Source organism: Glycine max, chromosome 11, assembly GCF_000004515.6.
Source record: "Glycine max cultivar Williams 82 chromosome 11, Glycine_max_v4.0, whole genome shotgun sequence".
Classification (NCBI taxonomy): Eukaryota; Viridiplantae; Streptophyta; class Magnoliopsida; order Fabales; family Fabaceae; genus Glycine; species Glycine max.
This window is the reverse complement of record NC_038247.2, coordinates 1,016,515-1,042,632: the sequence shown is the minus strand read 5'-3', so window position 1 is coordinate 1,042,632 and position 26,118 is coordinate 1,016,515. Positions and strand designations below refer to the sequence as shown.

The following is a 26,118-nucleotide window of genomic DNA, read 5'->3' as shown; positions in this document are numbered from 1 at the left end:
AATGATTAAAATGTACTTTCCCCCCTATGTATTAATTGTTAAATTTCACCCCAAGTCTTGTATTGAATTAAAGATAGAGGGGAAATACAGTTTATAAACATCAATTCAGATGTTCAGCATCACCGGTCTTTAAAGAGAAGAACAATCAAATAAAATTTTCTTTAGTTTCTCAAGTCAATTTTCAATGGTGTTCGTTTCAAAATAACTTTTAAGTGAATAATAAGAGCGTAAAAATTAAAGATATTCGTGAGATCTCTATGACCTATTTATATTATTCTCATGCAGGTTATGGTAGTCTTTTTACATTATGGGGCATGAGAAATGCCTTAACGGTGAATTATGTGATTTTTGTAGTTCTTGTTTAACGGATTCTAATGAAATGTTTCACAACTATATTTAAGTTGGTTTAGCCTCAAGTTATCGTTGCTGAGCTTAATGGTATTGTGTTAGTGTATTGATTGTATTCTTAAGAATCGATCTTTGAAGAAAGAAAACCCAATGTCCACTTGACAAAGGCAATTGATGCTCAACCTTTGCAGAAAGTACACCCAATGTTGGATTCTAGCCATTAGAAACTTTTTTTTTCCACACATCTTGCCATTAGAAACTGAGTATATTTTTCTCTATTACTTTACATTGCTCTCCCTTTTTAGTAGAATCAGGCATGCCAGGATAGAATTTCACGTCCCCAAAATAAAATCACTTTCACGGATTGTTTTTTTTTACGCTACGGAAAACATCTTGCATTAATCGCTCATGCTCTTTAAGCATGTCATCAATGTTGCCACCCAATGGTCCAGAGCAGTGGATCCTATTTTTCTTCGGCATATAACCCTGAAATCACAAAGGTAAACAAAGGGGTTCGTCAATTAGAGGGGGAAAAAAGAATATAAAAAGTTGTTAATGCGTGTGTGTAGCAAACTAAAAGTGACATGACATAATGAAGAAAATGTTGTTGTTCTTTAATTACCACCCCAGGTTCACGAACAGACATGCCCGGTTCCTTTTTAACGGAAGAGGTAGAAAATTCTGCCGCTGCATGATGTGTCGGTAATTCTGAATTCTTCCTCAATGAGGATGGTCCTGCCATACTGCTCTGCATCTGTGTGTAGGCATTGTGTAGACTTATCATGGTTGCTTCACCATTGTCGTTAGACCCACCATCCTCTTCCGATTGATGTTTAACATGGGACATTCTAGTATTTGACTTGCCCTGCCAATGTTGTTCAACTAGCCATGCATGAGAATTGAACAAAATTATAATCACCATGGCATGGATATGCCTATAAACATAAAACATACCCGCATAGAAATATCTCCCCGAGCAATATACTTTGGTGAACCCATTACTTTGGTATCTGCTGCTCCCCTATAAACAGAAGCTGGTCCACGTCCTTTAATAGATTCCGCATTTTTCCTGATAAAAAAAAAAACGGTAATCTTTAATAGGATGCATATGTTTTAACATTGTCTGAGCTCCCACCAAACTATGTATCTTCATCATATAGTTTTGGTCCTTGTTATCACGTAGAGTGATGTTACTTTCTCTGGGAGATCTTTAGTCCTACCATGTTTCTACCAAGGAAAATGGTACTAATGGTTTGGACAATCGAATGTGCTTAACATGAGAAGGGTGTATACTATATTATGTATTTCTGTTAGATATAACATTAAAAAAAAATGCCAATGAAACTGTTAATAAATCAATCAGTATCTTTAATATATAGGGAAATGAAACTTATAATACCTTGTAGCTTCCTTTTCGCGACGCTTAGAATCAAACTCCTTGGTTGGTGAAAACTTGGGTAAACTTGAGGGATTACAAGGTAAGGGGTTTGTCGTGAAGAACTGACAAAAACCCAACATGAACAGTAATAAGGTAAGTAGAATACCCAAAGCAGTTCTTGTAAATAGAACATCATCATCAGTTTGAAAAACTATAGTGAAAAAAAGCCTAAAAGAATATAAGGAAAAAAAGGCAGTTGGGGATCTTAGACAAATTCAAAACTTTTAAATATATAGTTCTTTTAAGAGGCAAAGAAAAGTGATTGGGAGTTCCAATTTTAAAATGCACTTTTGTTTTTCTTTTTTATGGTGACGACAACTGTCAAGCTGCAATTTCAGGGGAGTTAACTTTTATGAAGGACAAGACTTGAGTACTATTTTATGTGATTTTGATGTTGTTCTTCATTGAAAACAAAATGTGTTGTTAGTCATTACACAAGTTGTATTTTCATTGATGAATGAACTGTTACATCTGTTGTTTTTAATAACTGTTACACATGTAATTTCATTTAATAACACCATTAGAAGCACTTCATAGAACAACACCTAAGTATTACCCTTTCCTAGATTTTAAGCATGATAATAGAATTAATTTCCCTGAAAGTATGCTTGGAAAAAGGATGAAAGACTGCTCAGAATTACCTGACTCTCGAGTGCAGAAGTTGCTGATCCTCGATCTTCTGGTTCTATTGTAAGGAGCATATCAACAAGAGCCAATGCCGTGGGAGAAAAGTTTTTAAATGTTTCGGAAACTTGGCGGTTGTAAGGGTGTTGAGGCTTAAAACTTGTTGCATGGGGTAATTTTGTTCTCTGCCAATAGTCTTCAGATGGCGAACCACAAAGCTTAAAAATTTTGTGCATTTGTTCCACCTGCATACAGTCTTGATATTAAATTGCAATTCTTTTTCCTGTGCTTAGTAGTAATGGAAATTCCATCTGCAAGTAAAATGCTCTTTTGTTTACTTGGTTGGGGAACCTTCTACCTCAATGGGACTTATATCTAGAATGTAATTTTTACAGTTTTTGCACTCTGATTTTATCAAACATATAAACTAAAAACAGGCTCCAAATGAATAATTAACAAGAATACCACACACTACCACCATCTAGTCAGAAAACGTTAACTCAAATGACAGAAGTAAACATAATTTAGTAATTTAGATAAAGGGAAGCACTTCAATACAAAATCTAATTATGAAGTGCATTAATCGGAGTTATAAGGTTAGTTTGATGGTAAAAGGAGAAGGGAGAGAGAAAGGTCGTGGGTTCAATTTCTCCAGCTAACATTTCCTTATAAAAAAAATTAAGTGCATTAATCATGTTGGTTCATGAAAAATACCTCTGTTCTTCCAGGCATGATTGGCTTCCCCACCAGCAATTCGGCAAGAATGCAACCAACACTCCACATGTCAATTGCAGCCCCATAATCTGTAGCACCTAGCAAAAGCTCAGGTGCCCTATACCACAGAGTCACAACACGGCTAGTCAATGGCTGCTTTTTATCAGGATCACAAACTATTGAAAGACCAAAATCTCCAATCTTGAGATTTCCGTTGTTGTCAATCAGAAGATTTGAACCCTTGATGTCACGGTGCAACACACCCCGACTATGGCAGTGTTCAAGCCCACGAAGCAGTTGCTGCATATAACATTTTATCTGCAAAGCCAGCCAGCGAGTAAAATAACGCAATATCATACAACTAAAACATTCTACCACTCTTTTTGCTAAACAAGTTACAATTTTCTTCCTTTTCGACTTATAAAAGATTCTCTCATTCTATCAATTGCTAATTCGCTATAAACTAGCACATCCACTTATTTTCCTTAACCACACCATGTGACTGAAATTTATTGTTTAACTAGAAGGCATCTTAAAAAAAGAATAACTATAAAAAGCACATTTAACATGCACAACACGTACGTACCTGTGGTTCAGTTAACTTGAAGCCATGTATAGTTGCTAGCCCAGCAAGGTCATGCTCCATGTATTCAAAAACAAGGTACAAACTGGTGGACGTTCTAGACGTGACAATACCCTCAAGCTTGATGACATTAGGATGGTCGAGTTGACGCAATATATAGATTTCCCTTGCCATGAATTTGACACTTTCTGCTTCTGTACTTGAAAAGCGAACCTTCTTCAAGGCCACAATTTTACCAGTCTCAAGGTCACGAGCTTTATGCACACTGCTATAAGCCCCTTGTCCAATCTGCACATTCAACACAACATTCACTTGCATGTAAATTAGTTGAACCATTTTGAAATAAAGGGGGGCATGAATTAGAAGTGATATTTTTGAAACTAACTTGGTCTAATTTTTCAAAAGAGTCTGCCCGTCGAGGCATCCACCCTTTGATGGCTTCTGCTGCCACTGAAGATAACCACAATGGCCATCCAGAATCAACATGTTGTTCTCCTGCAAAATGTTGCACGCTAAGGATTCTACTCATTAGTGGCTTTCTTTCACCTACACCACCGCTCATCGTGTTGCACCTCTGGTGCTGGCTTCTTGTGGCAGCATCTAAGTGGTTCTTGTTGCTTTTATTATCTTTGACAAACTCTCTAATCACTTGTGATGATGACTTAGCCATTCGGGGCCCCGAACCATTCGTGCTACCATCTAACTGTGCAGTTGAGACAGCAGGAGCAACCACTTGCACAGAAGAAGACTTGTTCGACGACTCTTTTTCTTTTTCTTTCTCATATTCATCAACTTTCTCTTTGTCGTCTGAAGAGCTTTTTGAGCATATGCACCCCATATTCTTGCAAAAGAATAGATCAATAAGTCACTACCTTTTTGTATACTTAAGCAACTGGGTACACTTGTATTTTCTTGGGAACCCAGAAGCTCCCACCCTTCTTATTCCTTTGATCAAGTAGCCATTTACCGTGAAAACTTGTACTGGGTACCCTTTATTAAGAACAAAGACGATCATGCCAGTGGAAAATTCCACCAACAAAATCAATGGTGCTATGTGTCTATTGACTTATTTCCCACGTAATAAGAATTCATAAAAAAAAAAAACGGATATTACAGATTTGGGAAGTGGCTTTCAAAATTCAATGCTTTACACCTCCAGATTGCGGAATCTTAATAGGGACTCAAACAGAAAATGACACACAAAATTTTGAAAATCAAGCTCTCTGAATGAATATGTGAACAAGAAATGTATAATCACAGAAAAACAAACAAGGAAGGGATTCCCAAATCAAAGGGTGGTTGATAATTCAATTCAAGGAAAAGGTAGACGACAAAGAATGAAGAAAAAATGCACAAATTTCTTGACCTTTAAGGTTAAAGAACGGGGAGAAAAAATACTCAAATTTCCTGCAATGAACACAGAAGGCTAGGCCGCCACAACAACAACAACAACAATGTAGGAGATTTTTTTCTCGTTTATTTGTTGAAATCAAAATCAAAATAAACGAAAAACAAAGTGTTTTTTATTGTTGTTATGTTGTGTACAAAGCAAAGGCAGGAGGATGAAGGGGTCGAGGGACATTAAGGGAAAAATGAAAAAAACAAAAGAATTTATTTGATTATGGGTTTGATTTGGAAAAATGGTTGGAGGGAGGGAAAGAGGGATGGGAGATTTGTGGGGTGTGTGCGAGAATTGGGAGATACCGAGGGTTCCAGATTCATCCTTATCATCATCTTCCTTCTTCGCTCGAAATACTCTATTCTTACACATCAAGCAACAAAATCTTTACTTTTCTTAATTTCACAAAATTAACATCAATAAAATCAATTTTAACATTTTAATATTTATTACAGTGTTTGACCAATCAAATATTATTTTAAATATAACTTTTAAATAAATACTATAAAAGTACAAATCTTCCATTTGTGATAATTTAAGATTAAATGAACCAATTTGATTTAATTAGAAAATTAAAATTTATTAGGTATGCATAGTTTAGTATAAAAGATTTTACACCATCCACTAAAAACTGATTATTAATATTTTATATAATCTATATATATATTATCTATATATATAGATTATATAAAATAAGATTGTTAATTGTGTTTTTCTCCACACATAACAAATAATGAAAAAAATTAAGTTTCGCATAATTAATTTATCTTTTCCGTCAAAACAAACAAAATAAAATTTAAGCAAAACATGAAAAATAGAAAAATTTTATTTTATGTAAAATGTTTGTTTTAAGATATCATGTTATATTTCCAAGAATAACGTTACTAGGAATATTATGTTATTCCTAGGAATATTATGACTAATCCATAAAGATCTTCTTATTTAATATCTTATTAAAAATAATATTAAGGGAAAATTTATCTAACTAAAAAAAATTGTATCATTTATTTGCTTAAACCTACCCGATATCCTGATTGATATAAGCTGTTGATATATTAAAAGAATAATTAAGGTAATTAATATATTCAAGTTGGTAATTAATATCATGATTTAAAGATTCAGTTGTCCCTTTTTTAAAACGTTCAATATACATTGTAAATAATATGAGGATAAAATAAATCATTTTTTATTTTAATTGCTTATTAATAGACAGGCCTAGATAATAACTCAAGCTTATGTAATTTGAAATTACTTAAATAAATTTAATTATGTATAAGTTAAGTTGCTATAAAATAATTTTAGTATAAATATAAAAATTCAAATTATTTAATTTTTAAGTATTTATTTTAGTATAATAATATGCTTTAAATTTGTTTGTTTTTAATTTAATGTATTTTTTGTTTTAATTTTTTAACGGATACTTATCATTATACTTGCAAGCATACACACACCTATACACACATAGAGACATATATATATTTAAAATAAAAATACATTACAAATATGTAAGTCAAAAAATATTTATGTTTTAAAGATGAATCAAAACTCCTAATTATTTTGATTATATGCAAATAAATACAAATGATAAAAGTTATGTATGATATGCTATGAAATCATGATTTGTTTTTCGTCTGAAGACAACACACTTATAAAATGATCTGATATAACATTTAGGTAATGCATTTAAGACATTCATTTAATTATCGTTATCTTATGCAGAAAATATTCTTCTAGGATATGTCAAAAATCTATGAAAAATAAATGAAGTCCATAGTCTAAAAAGACGCTAATCCTTATCAAAATATGCGCTCTGTTGTTATAGAAGTGACTTTCCTACTAGAGTACAAGACATTTTATCCTATCAGCATGAACTTTTTACATGAAGAATGAATATGCATTTAATGCAAGTATTAAATGCTCCAACAAATTTAAGAACTCAAAGGAAGAACAGAATGAAGAATCCAATTATAGAGAGACAACAAATATTTGGAAATAAAATCTATATATAGAAGAAGCTTTGAAGAAATAAGACACGAACAATCCATGCGAATCATTCTTTCATTCTTTCTTGTAAAGCTTTACGTAAATTTTTATAAAATTACTAGGCTCTTAAAGCACCTAGTATACCTTGAGAGAAAAAACTAAAAGTGCTAAGTATTATATCCGTCTGTAAGACGATTACTGATTTTAGTCAGTGTGCAAAATCTTGTTGATTTGTTTAGAGTCAATAGTAACTTGGTAAAATAAAGAATATTACTAGTCTTAAGTCAAGTTTGGAGTAGAACTTGCAAGCATAAGAATCACTCGTGACAATGAACAATACTTATAATTTTGATAAGTTAGTGAAAACTTGATAGTTGCCAAAAATTGAAGATAATCCTGTGGTTGAGATAAATCAGTGTACTTTCTTGTTTAATTGACATAGGACTTTGAATTTGTTTTTAGATATTTTAAAGAAATCCAATTTTCTCATCATTTGATCTTTTATATTCATCCTACAATAAAAAGTGTTATATAGTCTTAAGAAAGGCTTTTAAATTTTTTTAAAAAACACAATTCAATCTTGTTCTTGTATTATTTGTTTCTATAAAATATATTAAAAGCTATAATAATATAAGAATTTGCAAATTGTAAAATTAAGATTTATGTAGGTAACAGGTTATTACACTAGTTTTAAGATAATTATTATTATGAATTTTTTTACATAATTTATATTAAATAATAAATAATAATTCTTGTTGTCAGTAAACAAACTATATCATCACTTTTTTTTTACTGTAACATCATAATTATTAAAATCAGTAATTAATTTTTAATAAGACTTAAATATATTTTTATCTTAATAAAAATATAACTTTTTTAAAAAAATAATTTTTTTATTCATTTTTAATCTTTAAAATATTATGCATAATAGAAATAGACCTGAAAATTAACTTATTCTTGAATTTAATTACTTTAGTTTGACCCAGGTTCTTTTAAGGTCTGATGTATCATTTTTAAAGTTTCAGCAAGCTCTACCAACAAAAGAAAAAATCTAACCTAATTTGAAAAAAGAAAAAATCTAACCTATTTTGAAAAAAAAAAAGTACTATAGGTATCTTCGTGAGCATGTTTTGCGGTAAAAAAAATAAATAAAAAATATCTTCCTGAAAAGACTACACTGAATCGGTTTAATTGGATAGTTTTTTTTTTTTTTTGAGGAAGATAGATTTGATTTTTAGGAATCACCGAATTTGTACAAATTAATAAGAACCCGCAATAGAGAGAAATTAACGTGCAACATTCGTACCTGTCACGCAATTTAGATTTAGACCGACATTTAATTTTCTTAACAACTATGTAACATTTTTTTCCTTCCATCTGATTGAAGTCTTTTATCATAGAGGTTGGTAGTTAAAAAAGACTAGAGATGGATTATGTGTTGCTTAAAACCACGAGAATAAGTAGATAGCTAGTATAATTCACATGAAAATGTTTGTTTTGGAGTGTCATTAAATAGGTATCCTAGAAGAGACGAATTGCGTGTTTCATTTCTAAAATTATTAGCACAAGAGGTTAATTAATAAAAGGGTGTCCTAGGCCATGGGGCAGTGCAGGTGTCTCGTACCTGAAGATTCCATAGGCAGCAAAGATAAATTCACTCATTCGGTCTGCAGCAAAGTTCCATCCGTCACAACATGATGTCTCTCCACATCCACGTGTGCTCTCAGCTCTTTTTCTATTTGCATGTTATAATAACACTCTTCAAACCATTACATTTACATGTCCAACTCACACACCCTCTCTTCTCTCTTTCAATTCCTTCCCAGCTCTTCATTGAAGAAGCTATGGACTTTCTAAACTTCTTGCTTAACTTGTTGGTCCCTCCAGGCAGTATGATCACCTTGGCTTTCTCATGGCCTGCACTTTGCTTCCTCAATTTTTGTGAGTGGCTTTGTAATAGTATATATGGTGAGGATATGGATAATAAAGTGGTCATAATCACCGGCGCATCTTCAGGCATTGGAGAGGCAAGTTCTCTTTATATTATGCATGTTTCTCATTTTTCACCTATTCATGTTTCTTCAACCTTAAATAAAGCCCAAATAGATTGTGCCTCTATGTTTGAAAAAATAATAGTAACATACTGGCAAAAACTCATGTGGTTTAGTTTGGAATTGCAGCAAATTGCATATGAGTATGCTTTGAGGAGAGCAAATTTAACGTTGGTGGCCCGCAGAGAGCACAGGCTAAGAGGGATCGCTGAGAATGCAAAGAGATTGGGTGCAAGACATGTGATGATTATGGCAGCAGATGTTGTGAAGGAAGATGATTGTAGGAGATTTGTTAACGAAACCATAAATGTCTTTGGCCGTGGTATGCTTTGTTGTGCACTTTAATTTCACCAAGATCTACCACGCCACCTTTCACATGCATCATTGTCTATTTTTCATGTTGTATATATTTGATTGTCTATCATGGTAACTTTTCCAACAAAGACAATTTTGTTGTGAAAGAAAGGACATTTGCACCTTTACATTCTTATTACTCATTTATTTTTCCGTGCTCTTGCATTTGTCTTTTGTGAGTGCAGTAGATCATCTTGTAAATACAGTGAGTTTGGGACATACATTCTGCTTTGAAGAAGCTACAGACACATCAGTTTTCCCTGTTCTCCTGGTAAGGATTCCAATATGCCAGATCCGAATTTCAATTGGCATAGAACTCTAATTTGCCAATTATTCATAATTCTTTTTAAAAAAAATTTAAGGAGGTTGGTATTCCGTGATAGTATGGTCTTTAAAACTTTTCATTCTCAGGATATTAATTTTTGGGGGAATGTTTATCCAACATTTGTGGCTCTTCCTTACCTTCATCAAAGCAATGGTCGTATTATTATCAATGCATCAGTTGAAAGTTGGTTGCCTATGCCAAGGATGAGTTTATATGCTGTAAGTATATATGTATTAACATTCTGTGTTCATGATGACAATAATATAGTTCAGAAGTTTGAGATATCGGGCTCTTTTTGCAGCATAATTAGCATTAACATTCTGTCTTCTTTATAACAAAAGAATATGTTTAGTTTGTTTAGTGGATTCTAAGAAGAAAGCATTTGACGCTAATGATACCATTGACAAGTTTAATGAAACTTATGCTCAATAAACCAAATTTTTGTCTATTGTATGGCATTTTGAAAACGTCAAGAAGGTTGGCTTACTTGGTCAACCTTATATGCTCTTGACAACTTGCATTTAGTCTTTGAATCTAATTCTCTATTCTCTGCATGCAAGGCTGCAAAGGCAGCATTAGTGAACTTTTATGAGACACTGAGATTTGAGTTGAAAGATGAGGTTGGAATAACAATAGCCACACATGGTTGGATTGGAAGCGAAATGACGAGGGGCAAGTTCATGCTGGAGGAGGGTGCTGAGATGCAATGGAAGGAAGAAAGAGAAGTAAGTAGTCCATACTAGATGGTGCTTTCTGTTTCATTTGCCCATGGTAGTTATTTATAATCAAGAGGACTTGGATAGTATTACTATTAGAAAAATGCATGGTCTTTTTAATTACCCATGTTGATACTTCCAAATGGCAGTAACAACTTACCATCTTTGCTATGTGCATAAACAAAGTTGGTTTGATATATTTGAAATGTACTACTACAATGTAATACAATTATGAAGCAAGATATCCATGGTCTTGAATTGTTAATACTGAATATAGATTTTGATTATTGATGAATTAGGTGCAGGTGACGGGTGGACCAGTAGAGGAGTTCGCAAGGTTGATAGTATCAGGGGCATGTAGAGGAGATGCATATGTGAAGTTTCCTAGCTGGTATGATGTATTCCTACTATACAGGGTGTTTGCTCCAAGAGTTCTTAACTGGGCATTCAGGCTTCTTATTTCGCCACAAGGGACAAGAAGAGCTTCTTCTTATGTAGGGACTGGCAAACACATCGAAGCTGTGGGTATGGTGAGACCTATGGCTATGCTGGAGGGAACCTCACCTACACACAATGCCATTGGTCCTCTTACCTTCTCTGGCCAGCTGATCAGCCAGCACAAGCTCGATTAATTCCAACATCATATCCTCCAGAAAATTATGAAGCCATCTACTTTTTCTATACATATATATGCTTTTATCATTTATTGCATTCTTGCTATCACCATGCTTCGTGAAACTATGTCATGTTGTTGGACTTTGTTGTCAAAAATGAAAATAAACTTGTCTTGATTGCCAAATCCTGTCTCTTGCGTTGCATGTGATCAAAATTCTTCATTTGGCCATATATACCTTGACACTTTGTAAAAAGAAAAATGAGTTGCATTCACTTTCCAATGCATTCAACAACTTAGAATCACCAAACGAAGATTAGGTGACTTATTTTATTTCGGTTAATCATTTAAAACACACTTTCAAAATCTCAATCATTCAATATTCATCCAACATTTATAAACCGAGCAAATAGCAAATTATACCGACACTCCTTGTATTTTGTCAAATTATATACAAATTACAACACTCTTGTCTTTTTTACCCTTACACAAATTTCGTATAATTGTTTTAAAAACAGTATATTGACTTTTCTTTTTGCGTTATACACTCTCTCTCTTTAAGGTTTAAAAAATATTACACATGTATCCATCTATAAGAGAAGTCATTGTAAGAGTAAAAAAAAAATATTTTGTGTAATTCAACAAAACATAAGGAAATGTCTAAGTGTAATTTAAATATGTCTCCAATGAATGGAAAAGTGATTGTTTTTACTAAATCCTTTTCTAAATATGTAAATGGGTGTTGATAATCCTTTTCATTTATGATATTATAAGTTATGACGATGGGTGTAAGGACTATTTAAAAAATATTTTATATGTTAAATAGTAACAATTTATTTATGAAAAAACTTATTTTGAAAAGCTTTTAAAAATAGAACATTAAAATTGGATTAAAAAAAAAGAAACCTTGTATAAAAAAGGGAAAATTGAAAAATTACTTACTCCAAATAATTTTTGAGTAAGAAAGTTTAAGTGGCTGAATTGTTTGAGTAAGATAATGAATTATTGTAAACTTTCAATAATATCTTTAATTTCCATTAATAAAAAATAATTTTTTTGGAACTTAACGACGAGGACAGTAGAGCCATACTCACTCACTGCACTACTTAACCAGCAAGGTTGTTCCTATCCACAGACAGGGATGCTCTTCCTTTGATTTGAGGCTGCGTAATTTTGTATTTGTAACCGAACAGAAACACAGCCGCCACTTCCGACGTGGCGTTTTTGATGGAAAAAATCAAGAGTCTGAATTTGGCAAATCTAGTTCAACTCTGCATCACCGACAAAGCTCATTTATCCGGCAAGGTTGTTCACACTCGACTCTTCCTTCTCGCCCTTTTCTCCGACACCTTTCTCTCCAACCATTTCATCGAACTCTATTCCCAATGCGACCACATTGCCTCTGCTCGCCACGTGTTCGACAACATCCCTCACAAAAACATCTTTTCCTGGAACGCCATTTTGGCCGCTTATTGCAAAGCCCGCAGTTTCCAACACGCGTGCTGTCTTTTCCTGCAAATGCCTCAAAGGAACACCAACTCACTCAACACCTTGATCAGCACCATGGTGCGATGTGGTTATGGACGCCAGGCATTGGATACCTACGATTCAGTGATGCTGGATGGAGTTAAACCCTCTCATATAACATTCGCTACCGTTTTTAGTGCTTGTGGTTCTTTGTGTGATGCAGACTGTGGCAGGAGAAATCATGGGGTTGTGGTCAAGGTTGGTCTTCAAAGTAATATATATGTCGTTAATGCTCTTTTGTACATGTATGCTAAGTGCAGGCTTAATGCGGATGCGCTTCGTGTTTTTAGGGACATTCCTGAGCCTAATGAGGTTACTTTTACTACCATGATGGGTGGATTGGCACAGACAAATCAAGTCAAGGAAGCTCCAGAATTGTTTAGACTCATGTTGAGAAAAGGGATTCGTGTCGATTCTGTGTCCTTGTCCAGCATATTGGGTGTCTGTGCTAAAGGGGAAAGGGATGTTGGTCTCTGTCACGGGATCTCAACTAATGCACACACTATCAGTTAAACTGGGATTTGAGAGAGACCTCCATTTATGCAACTCGTTGCTTGATATGTATGCGAAAATTGGGGACATGGATAGTGCTGAGAAGGTTTTTGTTAATTTGAATCTTCACAGTGTAGTTTCTTGGAATATAATGATAGCTGGGTATGGGAACAGATGTAACAGTGAGAAAGCTGCAGAGTATCTTCAGAGAATGCAGTGTGATGGATATGAACCAGATGATGTTACTTATGTTAACATGCTGACTGCGTGTGTCAAGTCCGGGGATGTTAGAACCGGGCGTCAAATATTTGACTGCATGCCATGCCCTAGTTTGACTTTGTGGAATGCTTTACTCTCAGGCTATAATCAGAAAGCGGATCATAGAGAGGAAGTTTAACTGTTTAGAAAAATGCAATTTCAATGCCAACATCCTCATCGGACTACTTTGGCCATTATTCTCAGTTCATGTGCTGAATCGGGACTTCTTGAGGCTGGATAGGAGGTTCATGCAGCATCTCAAAAACTTGGATTTTATGATGATGTCTATGTTGCCAGTAGCCTTATTAATGTGTACTCGAAATGTGGGAAAATGGAGTTGTCTAGTCATAACATGAAGAATTCTAAATTTTTTAGTGAGTTTTGAAAAAGCAACGCATAGCAGTTTTACTTCAAATTTTGAACCGAGCGGCTTAAGACCTAAATTTATGAATGAAATCTTTTATTTACTTATAAAATTATCGATTAAATTAACATAATTAATTTTATTTAACACTTAAAATTAAAAGTTACTTATAATATTTTAATTAAAATTTATTTTCAAATATAATTTTATAATAATTTTTTTTGAGATATATTAATACTAAAAAAAGTTAGGGCTTTTTTTGGAGGGCCTAAAGCCCTTATTTGATTGCTTGTTGGGCCTTAACCCCGTCCTGATTTTGAAAAATATTGGAAGGAGATGGTTGGGAAACATTTGAAGGGATATAAATGAGTTTGTCAAACCTATGATAAGGTTTATATCGGCTGTCACTTATCTACATGATTTTTTGTTGTTGTTGGCATAAGGCCTATTTCACTGTGTGAAGGCATCGATTCTATTATAAAAATATATATCAAGAGAAAAAATAAGTATAATTTTTAACACTTTTTAAGAGATTATATATATGTACAAGAAGTTGATTTCAAAATAATTCTTTTTACAATATTTAAAATAATTTTAAACTCTGATCATTTTTAATTTATAGATCAATTATTTTAATTACAATGTTTAGTTTCGATTATTATATGTTTTTTAATATAATGTACTATATGTACGTTTAATCTTCTATTGTATCTTAAAATATTCTTAACAAAAAATATTAAAAAATAAAACAAAATCTTACTGGTAACAAGTGGAAGAACCAAACAAAAAGAATAATGAAATCCTATGTAAAGAAAGATAATAGATAAATTTAATAAATATTTTTAAAATATTAAAGAAATAAAATATAAGAAATTAAAAGTTAGTATTAAGAAAACACTACAGATTATTAAAATAAGTTTATTTATTTAATGTAATTAATGAGGTAAAGAAATTCAGCTTTAAAAACTTTAAACTAATTAAATATACTTACCTAAATTTATTTCCTTCAAGTTTTTATACAATAAAACGAGGAAAAGAAAAAAAAATTACTGAATAACCTACTAAATTATTTCATTTCTTTTGTTACATAAAACTATCTCCTTTTCTATTTGTTGTTTCTTTCGCTTCTTTTTTTTTTTAAATTAAACATTTCATAAGTGCCCTGTCTGGTTTTTTTTTTTTTTCCCACAGAAAATGGATCCGAAGACAAAGATAAGGAGGCCATAACGATGGGAAAATAAAAAAAGTAGGAAGATAAGTAGGTGCGGGTCACCGATAAATTTGAATTAATCCAAATGTACTCAAACGGTTTGAGTTAGATAATTTTTATTTTTTATCAAATTTAAATTCAACTAATTAAATCTATTCAATTTTGAATTGGGTCATAAATTTTAATATTTGAATCATTGATTTGACTCGTTGATCAGCTAATTTGTATTAAATTATTATTATTATTGTTATTATTATTATTAATAATAATATATGTAATATATAATATATATTTTTAAAATTTTAAAAAATCAAATATTATTGACTATTGATTAGAGACTTGTTGACTTTAATGGAATAAACATCAACACATCCTTAATCAAAGCAATAAAGATTTTGTTGATTCAAATCACTTCAAATGGGCTTTTAAAATTTTTTTGGATTTATTTACAAAGAGTAAATTTCATAATGACTCATTGATTTTGGTAGAAAAAAATATTTAAAATTCATCCTTATATAATATATTTAATTTTTCATCCCTCGTGAATAGATAAATAAACAGGAGTTGGTGAATTAAAATGAGATGTGATACTATCATTAAAATTTCTTTTTAATAAAAAATCTATAAAAAATAATTATATCTAATTCATTTAATGAAAATTATAACTTATAAAAAATATTACCTAAAAAAAAATAATAGACACAATTAAATATTTTATCCTATTAATCCAATCCAACCTAAACCCTTTACCAATAAGTTATATTTCTTTTTTTTTTCTTCTTAAAAAACTAATCCAAATCAACCTAAACCTAACTTAAAGTGACCCACTTACATCCCTCCAAAATAAATAAGGACAAGCCATTGGACGTGGCACATCCATCCACGACTGCTTTGTGATAATCTACTATTTTATTATCGTAATGGTGATAAGGTAGCGAAGGCTATCCTCTTTAATAATCATTTTTCTATCACATGAATCATGAATGACACGATGCGGAACAGTGTTTTTACTTTTTAAATCCCTTTTACCTGAATTATTATATTATATAAGTACAAAAACTTAAATATTAGAAATAGTAAAAATAATTATGTAGTAAAATGATTAATTATAATATTGCATAAGCATAAAAAGAACATTTTTCTTAAAAAGATTATTTCACAAGTAAATAATATTATAAAACAATGATATAGATATATTTTAATTTTAACTTTTTAAATCATGTCTGTCGTTATTTATTTTTTTGAAAAATTTCAATTATTAATTATCCATAACTTAAGAAATTTCATTGACATCTGGGTAAAGAAATGTTTACAAAGTATTCCATTGGAAACTGGCAAAGAAAAAGAAGGTAGTGTGAGTGGTACTCATACCGGATTCAGTTGCAGTTGCAGTGACGTTTTCTCTGCTTGAGATATTACTAATTATTTAAAACTTATGGATGGATGAGATGAAAATCGACAAGTATTTGTCTGGCGGAGATAACGACGGTAGATGAAAATCGACATGTTTCAATAAATCAGATTTAATCCAAGGGTCCAGATTCGTTAATAGTAGTAGATGGAAATCGAATCCATTACCAAAATTTAGTAAAGTACTTATGATTATCATATTATGTAATAACAGTCACATGCATTAATATGAATATATAGTTTGAGTTTGAGCACAAGCCAGGTTGAGAGATGGAGGGAAGTATCCGGTGCTCTGCCAACTACGTTCCTCTCACTCCAATCAGCTTCTTGGACCGCGCCGCCGTCGTTTACCGCGACAGACTTTCTCTTGTCTCCGGTGACGTTACCTACACGTGGACCCAGACACACCAACGCTGCATCAAACTTGCTTCTTCCATTTCTCAACTTGGTGTCGGTCTTTCTCCCCTCGATGTGGTTTGTTTCTCTCTCTTCATCATTCTGCAACCCAATTAATGATGTACTGATCTTTGCTTTGGATTGAATCGAAAGTCTAACACTTTTTTTTTTTTTTTATCTTATCTATTCATACTTATGGTTTCTGATGAATTTAATCAGGTTGCTGTATTGGCCCCTAATGTTCCAGCTATGTATGAGCTGCATTTTGCTGTTCCCATGTCAGGGGCTGTTCTCTGCACGCTAAATACACGTCATGATTCTGCAATGGTTTCCTTGTTGCTAAAACATTCTGAGGCCAAACTTGTTTTTGTTGATTATCAATTACTTGATATTGCTAAAGGAGCACTTCAAATCCTGTCAAAAATCACCACCAAGCTTCCCCATTTGGTCTTAATTTTGGAGTCTGGACATCCATCACCTCCCCATGCTAAAGGAACCTTGACATACGAGGATCTTATAGCTAAAGGGAGCCTTCAATTTGAGGTGAGGAGGCCAAAGGATGAGTGGGATCCAATCTCCCTTAATTACACTTCTGGAACTACATCAAACCCCAAGGGTGTGATCTATAGCCACAGAGGTGCCTATCTTAATTCTCTGGCTACGGTTCTTCTTAACGAGATGAGGTCTATGCCGGTATATTTATGGTGTGTTCCCATGTTTCACTGCAATGGTTGGTGCCTCCCTTGGGCCATTGCTGCTCAGGGTGGCACTAACGTCTGCCAAAGAAGTGTCACCGCTGAAGGGATATTTCACAATATTTTTAGGCACAAGGTTACTCACATGGGGGGTGCACCGACAGTTTTAAACATGATAATCAATTCACCACCCAAAGTCCGGAAGCCGCTTCCGGGAAAGGTCGAAGTGATGACAGGTGGTGCACCACCGCCTCCGGATGTGATTATCAGGATGGAAGAACTAGGATTTAATGTGACTCATTCATATGGTTTGACAGAAACCTATGGTCCAGGATCAATTTGCACATGGAAACCAGAATGGGACAATCTGTCTCGAGATGCACAAGCAAAACTCAAGGCACGTCAAGGAGTGGCCCATGTTGGGATGGAAGACCTAGATGTGAAAGATCCTCACACAATGAAGAGTGTACCAGCTGATGCTAAAACCATGGGTGAGGTGATGTTCAGGGGCAACACTGTGATGAATGGATATCTGAAGGACTTGAAAGCAACACAAGAGGCATTTAAAGGTGGATGGTTTTGGACTGGTGATTTGGGAGTAAAGCATCCTGATGGATACATAGAGCTTAAGGATCGCTCGAAGGACATCATCATCTCTGGTGGAGAAAATATTAGCACAATTGAGTTGGAAGGAGTCATTTTTAGTCATCCAGCAGTTTTTGAGGCAGCTGTTGTTGGGAGACCTGATGATTATTGGGGAGAGACACCTTGTGCATTTGTGAAGCTCAAGGAGGGATGCAGTGCCACATCAGATGAGATAATCCAATTTTGTCAGAATCGTTTGCCTCGTTTTATGGCCCCTCGAACTGTGGTGTTTACTGATCTGCCAAAGACATCAACTGGTAAGACTCAGAAATTTGTTCTTAGGGAGAAAGCAAAGGCCATGGGAAGCTTGACTAAGAAGAACGCTAGCCGGTTATAAGGCACATTTATTCTGAAATTTTAATGGAATGTTTGTTGATGTTATGTGCTTTAAGGTTTTTATTTTCGTTTATTTATAAAATAAAATCTGTCCATTTGTATGAATAGACAATTATGCATAGTTGTAACAAGAAAAAAAAAAAAAAAAAGAGACACTTGTGCAAAGTCAATTCAACCATTGTATCTTTTTTTCTCATCTAGAAGTTTGCATAGATTTATAAGAAAACTAAAAAGAATTAGTGCAAACTCCAAAATTGATCCTTCAGTTTTTGTCATTAAATTAGTTTCTCAACAATAGATAAGAAAAAAAAAACACTAAAATTCATTTTCTTGTGTTACAAAAATGTTCAGAGGTTTAAGATGTGAAGTGTGAACACTGTAATCTTTGAAAGAACCTCTGGACTCCATGTCGGCTGCGATTGTGATTGCATTCAAGAGCCTATCATCAAGAAGCCTGTAAAAGAATGCAATCTTTTATGACAATGATAGGTCTCTGTTACTGGTAATTGGTAAATTGGCATGTATGCATCTTTCTTGATCGCTGCGGTAAAGAAATGCAAAATGCAAGAAACAGTGAAAGCAAGCCCCGTATCATCAAAAGGGCCCCAGTTATTTCTATAACAAAAAGGTAAAGTCTTTGAGACAAATGCAAAATGTGGTCGACAGAGAGGGCCAAGCAAGGACACAAACTTTTGATGGGAATGGACTCCAAAGGCAGGGGAACATGTTTTGTCTTTGTGGATGAACTATGAAAGTAAGATAACTAGAACTAGCAATTAGTAATTAACAGGCACAAGAAAAGTGAGTCGGACTGAAGTAGTGATGAGATCAGCAGGAACAGGAATAGGAGCCATCATGTATTCCTTCTCCTGGCTGGCTTCTTGTAAATTGTGGCTAAGAGTGACGTAGGCTTGTGGAAGAAAATTCCATATCAAGTCTGTTTACTCTGTTTCATTGGGAAAAAGATTGTTGGGCACTTTTGGGGTATAGACATCTAAAAAGAGATAGGAAGGGAAGAAAAATAAGTGACTGATATGTGATAAAGAAAAAGAGAAATAGAAAAAAAATAAAGGGTGTCACTTGGTTGCTTTTCCAAATATCATAATTCATTATTGATGTACCCTTTAATGGTTGGCCTGCTCACTTGCAAAGGATTTTATCGATATAGGTATCTTAAATCCAATGCTAATTTGACTTTTTATATGTTCATAACTGATTGATTAACGAAGAGTTGAGCTATTCCGCTGATCACGGTGGTCTGATTTAAAAAATTATGAGCTTACTTTGACTTTTTTTTATTTGATTTTGTTGTGCATACATGACACGTATGATTCTTTCTCCGTACTCCCTAGTTATAGTTGCTAGTCTCTTGTGTGCCCTCCTGCTATTCGACAAAAATTCCAAGCAATGAAAACAACTTTACATCCCTTAAATAGGCAATCAGTTTCGTTTCTCATAATTAGCTAGTACTGGTTTAGTTTAACTTTTATATGTAAGTGGTTTCTAAGTGAGTAATTCACAAATACTAGCTGAATTTTATTATATCTAAAATTAGAACTTTCATCTTATTGACAAGTTGAATAATTACAAGTAAACGAAAGACACTAAATGGTAAATAATTTTTATAAAGAAATATTTTCGTTAACTCTCAGTTACTACGTGGTAATAAAAGGTGAACGCACTCAAGTTTGAGTGGGTTTAGCAAGGGAATTAACAATTTGAAAACTAACAACGTGCACAAAATGCAAATGGCGTGAAAGTGTGAAATTGACCAAGTTCATTTTGGGGGTACAATCTTTCTTGTTTTACCTTTTTTTAGTTTCTTCAAAAGGCAGCTAGCGCACATCAAATTATATATCATCATCTCTGACCGTTTAAACACCAACACTAGCAGTAATTATCTGTAACTACTAACTATGCGCATCGATCATAACTCAAAAAAAAAAAAAAAGATAACTAAAGTTGAAACCTAGAACAGCTAAAGATAATCTTCAATGGAAATGCTCAAGGCATCCCTTTCCGTAGAATCTCCACCACTTCCATGCCAAGACCCACCATCATCATCCCACCAAAACACATCCGAATGATCAGCACCACCTTCTCCAACAACATTACACACAGACGCAGTACTAGTCCTCTCATCACTCTCGCAATTAGTTTCTGCCCCCACCGTTGAAGTTTTGCCCGCAACAATGTTTCTTGCATCAACATCCATGCCAACATCGGAAGCCACCTTCTGCACAGACCTCGGAGACATGTCCCTGAGCTGAACACTGTACGAAGACAAGGTTTCGGGGAAGTTAAGTTTGTCCAACGAAGAAGGCCTACTTAGACAGTAGACGGCAACGTCGTGAGCCACCGCGGCAGCCTCCGGCGTGGCGTAGGTTCCCAACCACAAACGCTCTTGCGTGCCCGGAACACGAATCTCCGACACCCATTTGCCCCATTTTCGACGCCGAACTCCCTTCAACTTGTTGTTTGTGCTTGTAATTCCATGCATCGCCGAACTCCTACTCATAGGGATATACTATAATTATATTGACTTTGTGTTGTGTATTCTGAGAGAAGAAGATGAAGAGGATGTGCTTATATAGGTTTGAAGATTTTTAGGGCCAAAGGAAAGGGTTTTCGAAGATTGAAAAAAGCAAAACCGAACGGGTAGGTGGGAACTGGGAAGAAAGTAAAGTCAAATTTCTCAAAGATCAAAGTAAAATTTAAGGAAGAGCTTTAGTATGCACCACACGAATCAATAATATAAAAAAGTCTGTCCTTGCATTTAAGTCTTACCAAGTTGGAGGGACAACGAATACCAAGGCCACCAACTAGATTCTAAATGCATCCTTTAGTTCAGATTTTTTTTATTATAATACTATTGCATATAGTAGTTTTTTAGTTGTTGATTTAATAAATTCTTTTTTTATTAAACACAGTTGTTTTAAGTTTTTTTCTTCTTAATTAATATGGAAAATTTAACAAATTTGTATAAAAAGTACTACTTTTTGGACCTAAATATAAAAAATAAAAAAAACATTTTGAAGTCAAATATAATTAAATTTTAATTATTTGATCATATTTAATGATATCACTTTAAGAATATTCGTATACCTTTCAATTAATTCCAATGATTCATTTTATTTTTATATTAAATTTTAATAAAAAACACTTTAGGAAAAAATGTTTTTCCAATGTGATTAGTAAAATTAAATAACATTAATTAACTTTCTCAATCAACATAAAGTTAGTTATTTTTTTATTTTAAGTCTGGAGGCCGTAATTATTAATGTATTTTGATCATAATTAGCTTACTTTAATAAAATAAAAACTTATTTATTTTGACCACCCTGTTAATCTTTTTTGAGGGATGACCCTGATAATATTTTAATAAAGCTCGTTATCATTTATTTATTTATTTATTTTATTGGAAAGGAGTCTTCCACTAGCTGAAAACATGATGAGAGGAGGAATTTCAATTTACACACCTTGCTTTCAGGTTTTTGTAAAGCCACACGCCCTTCCAGGGGATGAAATTCACGCACCACTCACCACTCACCACTCACCACATACCTTTAATTTTCTCTCATTTTTTTCCCAAATCACACTCTCCTTCTTCCAACCCAAATCACTCTGCTTCTTCTTCCTCCTCTGTTGGCCCCACCCTCCTACTCTTCCCTCTCCGATTGAGCCATCGCCGGCGAGAGCCACCGTGCCTACCTGTTGTTGTTCTTCCTTCTCTGTTCTTCACCCTTATTGTTGATCTGTTCACTGGTTCCCTCGGAATGTCGTTAGAGAGAGATTAAAAAATGTTTTTTTTTTTTTAAATGTGATGGAGATCTTGGCTGTTGCTCTAGTGCTGAATATTCACATTTTGAAGTGTTCAACCCTTCACCAGACCTCTTCTTGTTCTTTCGTGGTACTGTGACTGGATATAGAATAAGCACGTGTTCACAGTTCATAATACTAATATTCAAGTTTATCAAGAGTGTCTAGACCGACTTATGAGAGTTTGTGTACAAATCTTATATTAGTAAAGAATTTATTTTATAAAAAAATAATAGTAAAATATTTATAAATAACATACTAATTAAATATTTTAACAATATAATTAAATAAAATAATACATCATAAATTTTACGATACATAAATAATAAAGTCTAATAATATATCAATAATATATAATAATTTGTCGATGTTATAATAGTTATATATTATTCACATTGAAGATGTTATTAGAGAATAAGGGTTTAATGTTATTAAAGAAAAAAAAATTATTCAGAAATAACACACTAAATGAAAGTATGTTGAATACTAAATAAACAAAAAATAATCTAAAATAACTTATACTTTGGTCTATTCTTTTTATTTGTTGATTCGTTGATTCAGTGATAAAAACTAGAGAGTCTACCTTAGAGGAGTTTATCGAGTTTACCTATAATCTGTCTATACATAAATTAACTTACAAAATATAAGCGGACTCATAAATTCGTAAGAATTAGCAAGTTAACTTAAATTTAATAAGCATGTTAATATTTAATTTTACAAGTGTTAAAAATAATTTATAAAGTGAGTCAAGTGATTCTAATTGGTTATTACTTGAAAATTATCTTTATCCATAAAAAATATTTTTGTAAATATTTATTTATTCTAATTGAAAAGTCTATTGGAAATTAGCATAAATGCATGACTTTAGATAATTCAGATTCAATTGTGATTTGGAAAACGTAATTTGCCTTACCAAAGGCACGTTTACAAGTCCATATATGATATATATGTACTTTGGCGTACAGTATACTCCTATGTGTTGGTCTAGCATCATAATTCAGACACTATTTTAAGGATTAATAGAAGTTTTGACACAGAGCGATCCATTCTCATCTAAAGATTCAACAAAACAAATGACCTCTTTGATTTGTTTCATCTATGTTTACCAATATTATCGATCCTCTCTCTTTTTTGTTTTCGAAAACAATAAGGATGGTAATAGTATCGCGTTGGCTTTCATTCAAAATCATAGAAACTAAAAGTAATTAAGTGAATGATTATGATGGTGGATCACTCCCACATCCACTAGCTACCATCTCCTTAACTTTTCAGAAGAAGTTAAGAGAGTGATGTTCCTTCCTCCCACTAGAGCAACTTGCATGCATGTGTTAAAAGAATGGTTGACGAGTTCAATCCTTGATGAGAAAACCACATCTAACAACAAATATCTAAAGCACGTACATTATACGTTCCTGCAGTGGCAATGGGAACTTAGAGGACGCATAAAGTGCAAATTTGTTCTTTTTCTGTTTGCTTTCACATGCCAATATGAATGATCTTTCATTTCAGGCCTACCCAGCAACAACAACAACCCAGGAATTGGAAACAATTAAGCAGAGTTGATTACGCGTTTGCGCTTTTTTATTCAAGTAACAAGGGCTCTCTCTCCCACAATATTCACCAAGCATAATCTGAAAAGACAAGACTAAATATTCAATCAAGATTTATTATTTTATTTAGATAAATAATCTAATTAAATATTTTTTAATAAATTCTTACAAAATAAGAGTTTATTCACAAGAAATTTATCAAAATGAGTTCAAAGATATTATTTTGATAAAAAAATAATAGTAAAATTTATTATAAAAGTAAGAATCTATAGGGAGGTCATAAACTACTTATTAACTTCAAATAAACTGATTTGGACGGGCTGCTGGACATTGAGAAGGAACTTATCTCAGTAGAAGAAAAAACTACTGAAAGAGATGGAGGCATTCATGAGGAGCATTACCATGATAGCTAATGAACAAGATAGATGGGTTTAGAAGACTGAGCAAAATGGCCAACATTCGACCAAATCCACCTACAAAGTAATCAAGGCAAAGCATAAAAGGGTGGCAGGGGAGGGTTTTTTTCTATATATAAAAAAAAAAGTGGATGAAATGTGTGCCTCCAAAAGTTTATTTTTGGTGTGTAGAAAGTAGCTCTAGATAGGATACCCACTGTCCATAATCAGGCTTTCTGAAATATTATTGGTAGTAATGAAATGAGGTGTAAGGGGTGTGGAATTGCTAAGGAAAGCATGAAGTACTTATTCTTTGAAAACACTTTTTTTCATTACCCACACTTTAATTAAATGCATTTTTTGGCTACCATTTTGTTGAGTAGAATTGAATGCACTTTTAAAAAAAAATGGTTTTTTGTGGTAGAATTGAATGCACTTGAAGCACTTGGATTAGCAGTATACATCCACATTGAAAATAAAACGATAGTGAAGTCAACACAAAAGTAACTATTTACTCCCTCCATTCTCTTTTATAAGAAAAAAAAAATGATTTCATATTAAAAGTTAGTTTCCTTCATTAAATTCTATCATTTCTAATTAAAAAATAAATATTTTATAAATTATTTTTTATTGGAATTTGATAATAAGCACAAATCCTAAATTAAACGAAGAATATTTTAAATATAATCTCATTAAATAAAATAAAAGTAATTAAGTTTTTCTTATATTTTAAAAAAAAATTATAAAAGAAAATTGCTTTAGAAGATCACAATAAGTTCAACTCACCGTGTTATTAAACAGGCACTAAAGTGTGTTTGGGATTCATAAAAGAAAAGTGTGTTTGGATGAACATTTTTTTTAAAAATAAATTAATTGTACAAAATTAATTTTAAAGTTATAAAATTTTCAATTAACCTTTTTTATTCATTTTGAAATTGTATTGAAGGTTGACTTTATTAACTATTTTAAATATACTCATTAACTATTGTTTTCAATTAATTAATATTATTACAGTTGATTTTATTACACATAGGCAAACGACAAAAAAAAAAAAGTAATTTAACCATGACTTTATATCACAAACCAAACAAACACCAGATGATGAGCTATCCCGTGAGAAGAAATGTATGTGGTTGAGAGTCCTAAGTGAAAAGCCAGTAAAAAAAGAAGAGAGAAGAGCAAATTTTGGAATGCCACGATAAAATGTGAACTTTTAAAATGAAAACAGAAAACAAAAAGTTTGTGCATTTGGAAGGAAACTAACTTTGATTACTAAGAGGATCAGAGGAATACTGTGATAGCTAATTAATTGAAAGCATTAGTGAGGGAGGCCCTCAAAATCCAACAACAGGAGGAAACCAATAACTGCGGCTCTCCCTATTGAGGATAGACAAATTAAAGAGTTTCCTCAAAGCGGGAGTGAGAAGTCTCAGAATGGGATTTTCAAATATGCTAACTAAATCATTAACCATTTAACCCAATACCACACAAACACAACAACATAACAGGATAATGAACTCAGTTTAGCCACATCTCCATTCTAATTTCTAAATTAAACCATCCCATTCCCACCACCAACTTTTTTCTTTTTATCCATCTATTACTAAAATGTTTAACATAATTTTTTATTTGTCAAAATATAAGTAACATAACTTTTTTTTTTCCTTACGTAGATGATAGATCAATAAATAATAGACACATCACTATCAATACATAAGACTAGACTACTATCCTCACTAAAAAAAATAAACAAAAAATTGTCGCATTACATATACTTTGATAATTAAGATATTTACATATTTTTTTAATATATGTGACTTTTTTTATAAATATATATGATCTTTTTGTTTTACAAATACTAATAATAATTTTT

At 32.8% G+C, this 26,118-nt stretch overlaps 4 protein-coding genes and 1 pseudogene across 5 annotated transcripts; 3 read left to right on the top strand and 2 right to left on the bottom strand.

Moving 5' to 3' along the window:
* Nucleotides 1–466: 466 nt before the first annotated feature.
* LOC100817858 (probable serine/threonine-protein kinase At1g54610) lies at nt 467–5,390 on the bottom strand. The gene is made up of 8 exons (XM_006590407.4): nt 4,093–5,390; nt 3,711–3,995; nt 3,125–3,442; nt 2,428–2,655; nt 1,748–1,848; nt 1,303–1,417; nt 971–1,213; nt 467–834 (listed from the first exon to the last, which is right to left on the bottom strand). The coding sequence occupies exons 1-8, from the start codon at nt 4,543–4,545 to the stop codon at nt 706–708; spliced, it is 1,872 nt and encodes a 623-aa protein (XP_006590470.1). The 5' UTR covers nt 4,546–5,390; the 3' UTR covers nt 467–705.
* A 3,463-nt stretch (nt 5,391–8,853) lies between these two features.
* LOC100795844 (11-beta-hydroxysteroid dehydrogenase B) lies at nt 8,854–11,334 on the top strand. Of its 2 annotated transcripts, none has more exons than XM_041006540.1 (6): nt 8,854–9,116; nt 9,270–9,462; nt 9,680–9,765; nt 9,906–10,037; nt 10,380–10,544; nt 10,841–11,334. In XM_041006540.1, the coding sequence occupies exons 1-6, from the start codon at nt 8,934–8,936 to the stop codon at nt 11,165–11,167; spliced, it is 1,086 nt and encodes a 361-aa protein (XP_040862474.1). In that variant the 5' UTR covers nt 8,854–8,933; the 3' UTR covers nt 11,168–11,334. The 2 variants fall into 2 exon arrangements, with proteins under 2 accessions (XP_040862474.1, XP_040862473.1); XM_041006539.1 differs by having other exon boundaries at nt 8,855–9,116; nt 10,835–11,334.
* A 925-nt stretch (nt 11,335–12,259) lies between these two features.
* LOC100817325 (pentatricopeptide repeat-containing protein At4g20770-like) lies at nt 12,260–13,822 on the top strand (annotated as a pseudogene).
* Nucleotides 13,823–16,268: 2,446 nt separating this feature from the next.
* LOC100805943 (probable acyl-activating enzyme 1, peroxisomal) lies at nt 16,269–18,651 on the top strand. The gene is made up of 2 exons (XM_003537936.5): nt 16,269–16,883; nt 17,025–18,651. The coding sequence occupies exons 1-2, from the start codon at nt 16,680–16,682 to the stop codon at nt 18,480–18,482; spliced, it is 1,662 nt and encodes a 553-aa protein (XP_003537984.1). The 5' UTR covers nt 16,269–16,679; the 3' UTR covers nt 18,483–18,651.
* A 1,586-nt stretch (nt 18,652–20,237) lies between these two features.
* On the bottom strand, nt 20,238–22,415 carry LOC100816257 (ethylene-responsive transcription factor ERF020). The gene is made up of 2 exons (XM_003538619.5): nt 21,961–22,415; nt 20,238–20,991 (listed from the first exon to the last, which is right to left on the bottom strand). Exon 2 carries the CDS (start codon nt 20,979–20,981, stop codon nt 20,460–20,462), a length of 522 nt encoding a protein of 173 aa, XP_003538667.3. The 5' UTR covers nt 20,982–20,991; nt 21,961–22,415; the 3' UTR covers nt 20,238–20,459.
* Nucleotides 22,416–26,118: the final 3,703 nt, after the last annotated feature.

Bases quoted from the DNA above. Each gene is read 5' to 3' on its own strand.
- LOC100817858 (XM_006590407.4), bottom strand. From the start codon at position 4,545: ATGGGGTGCATATGCTCAAAAAGCTCTTCAGACGACAAAGAGAAAGTT. The intron at 3,996-4,092 runs GTTAGTTTCAAA...TTGAATGTGCAG, and splicing joins CTTTTGAAAAATTAGACCAA to ATTGGACAAGGGGCTTATAG. The intron at 1,849-2,427 runs GTAATTCTGAGC...GGTTTTTGTCAG, and splicing joins CTTCTGCACTCGAGAGTCAG to TTCTTCACGACAAACCCCTT.
- LOC100795844 (XM_041006539.1), top strand. From the start codon at position 8,934: ATGGACTTTCTAAACTTCTTGCTTAACTTGTTGGTCCCTCCAGGCAGT. The intron at 9,463-9,679 runs GTATGCTTTGTT...TTGTGAGTGCAG, and splicing joins CATAAATGTCTTTGGCCGTG to TAGATCATCTTGTAAATACA. The intron at 10,038-10,379 runs GTAAGTATATAT...TCTGCATGCAAG, and splicing joins CAAGGATGAGTTTATATGCT to GCTGCAAAGGCAGCATTAGT.
- LOC100805943 (XM_003537936.5), top strand. From the start codon at position 16,680: ATGGAGGGAAGTATCCGGTGCTCTGCCAACTACGTTCCTCTCACTCCA. The intron at 16,884-17,024 runs GTTTGTTTCTCT...GAATTTAATCAG, and splicing joins GTCTTTCTCCCCTCGATGTG to GTTGCTGTATTGGCCCCTAA.
- LOC100816257 (XM_003538619.5), bottom strand. From the start codon at position 20,981: ATGCATGGAATTACAAGCACAAACAACAAGTTGAAGGGAGTTCGGCGT.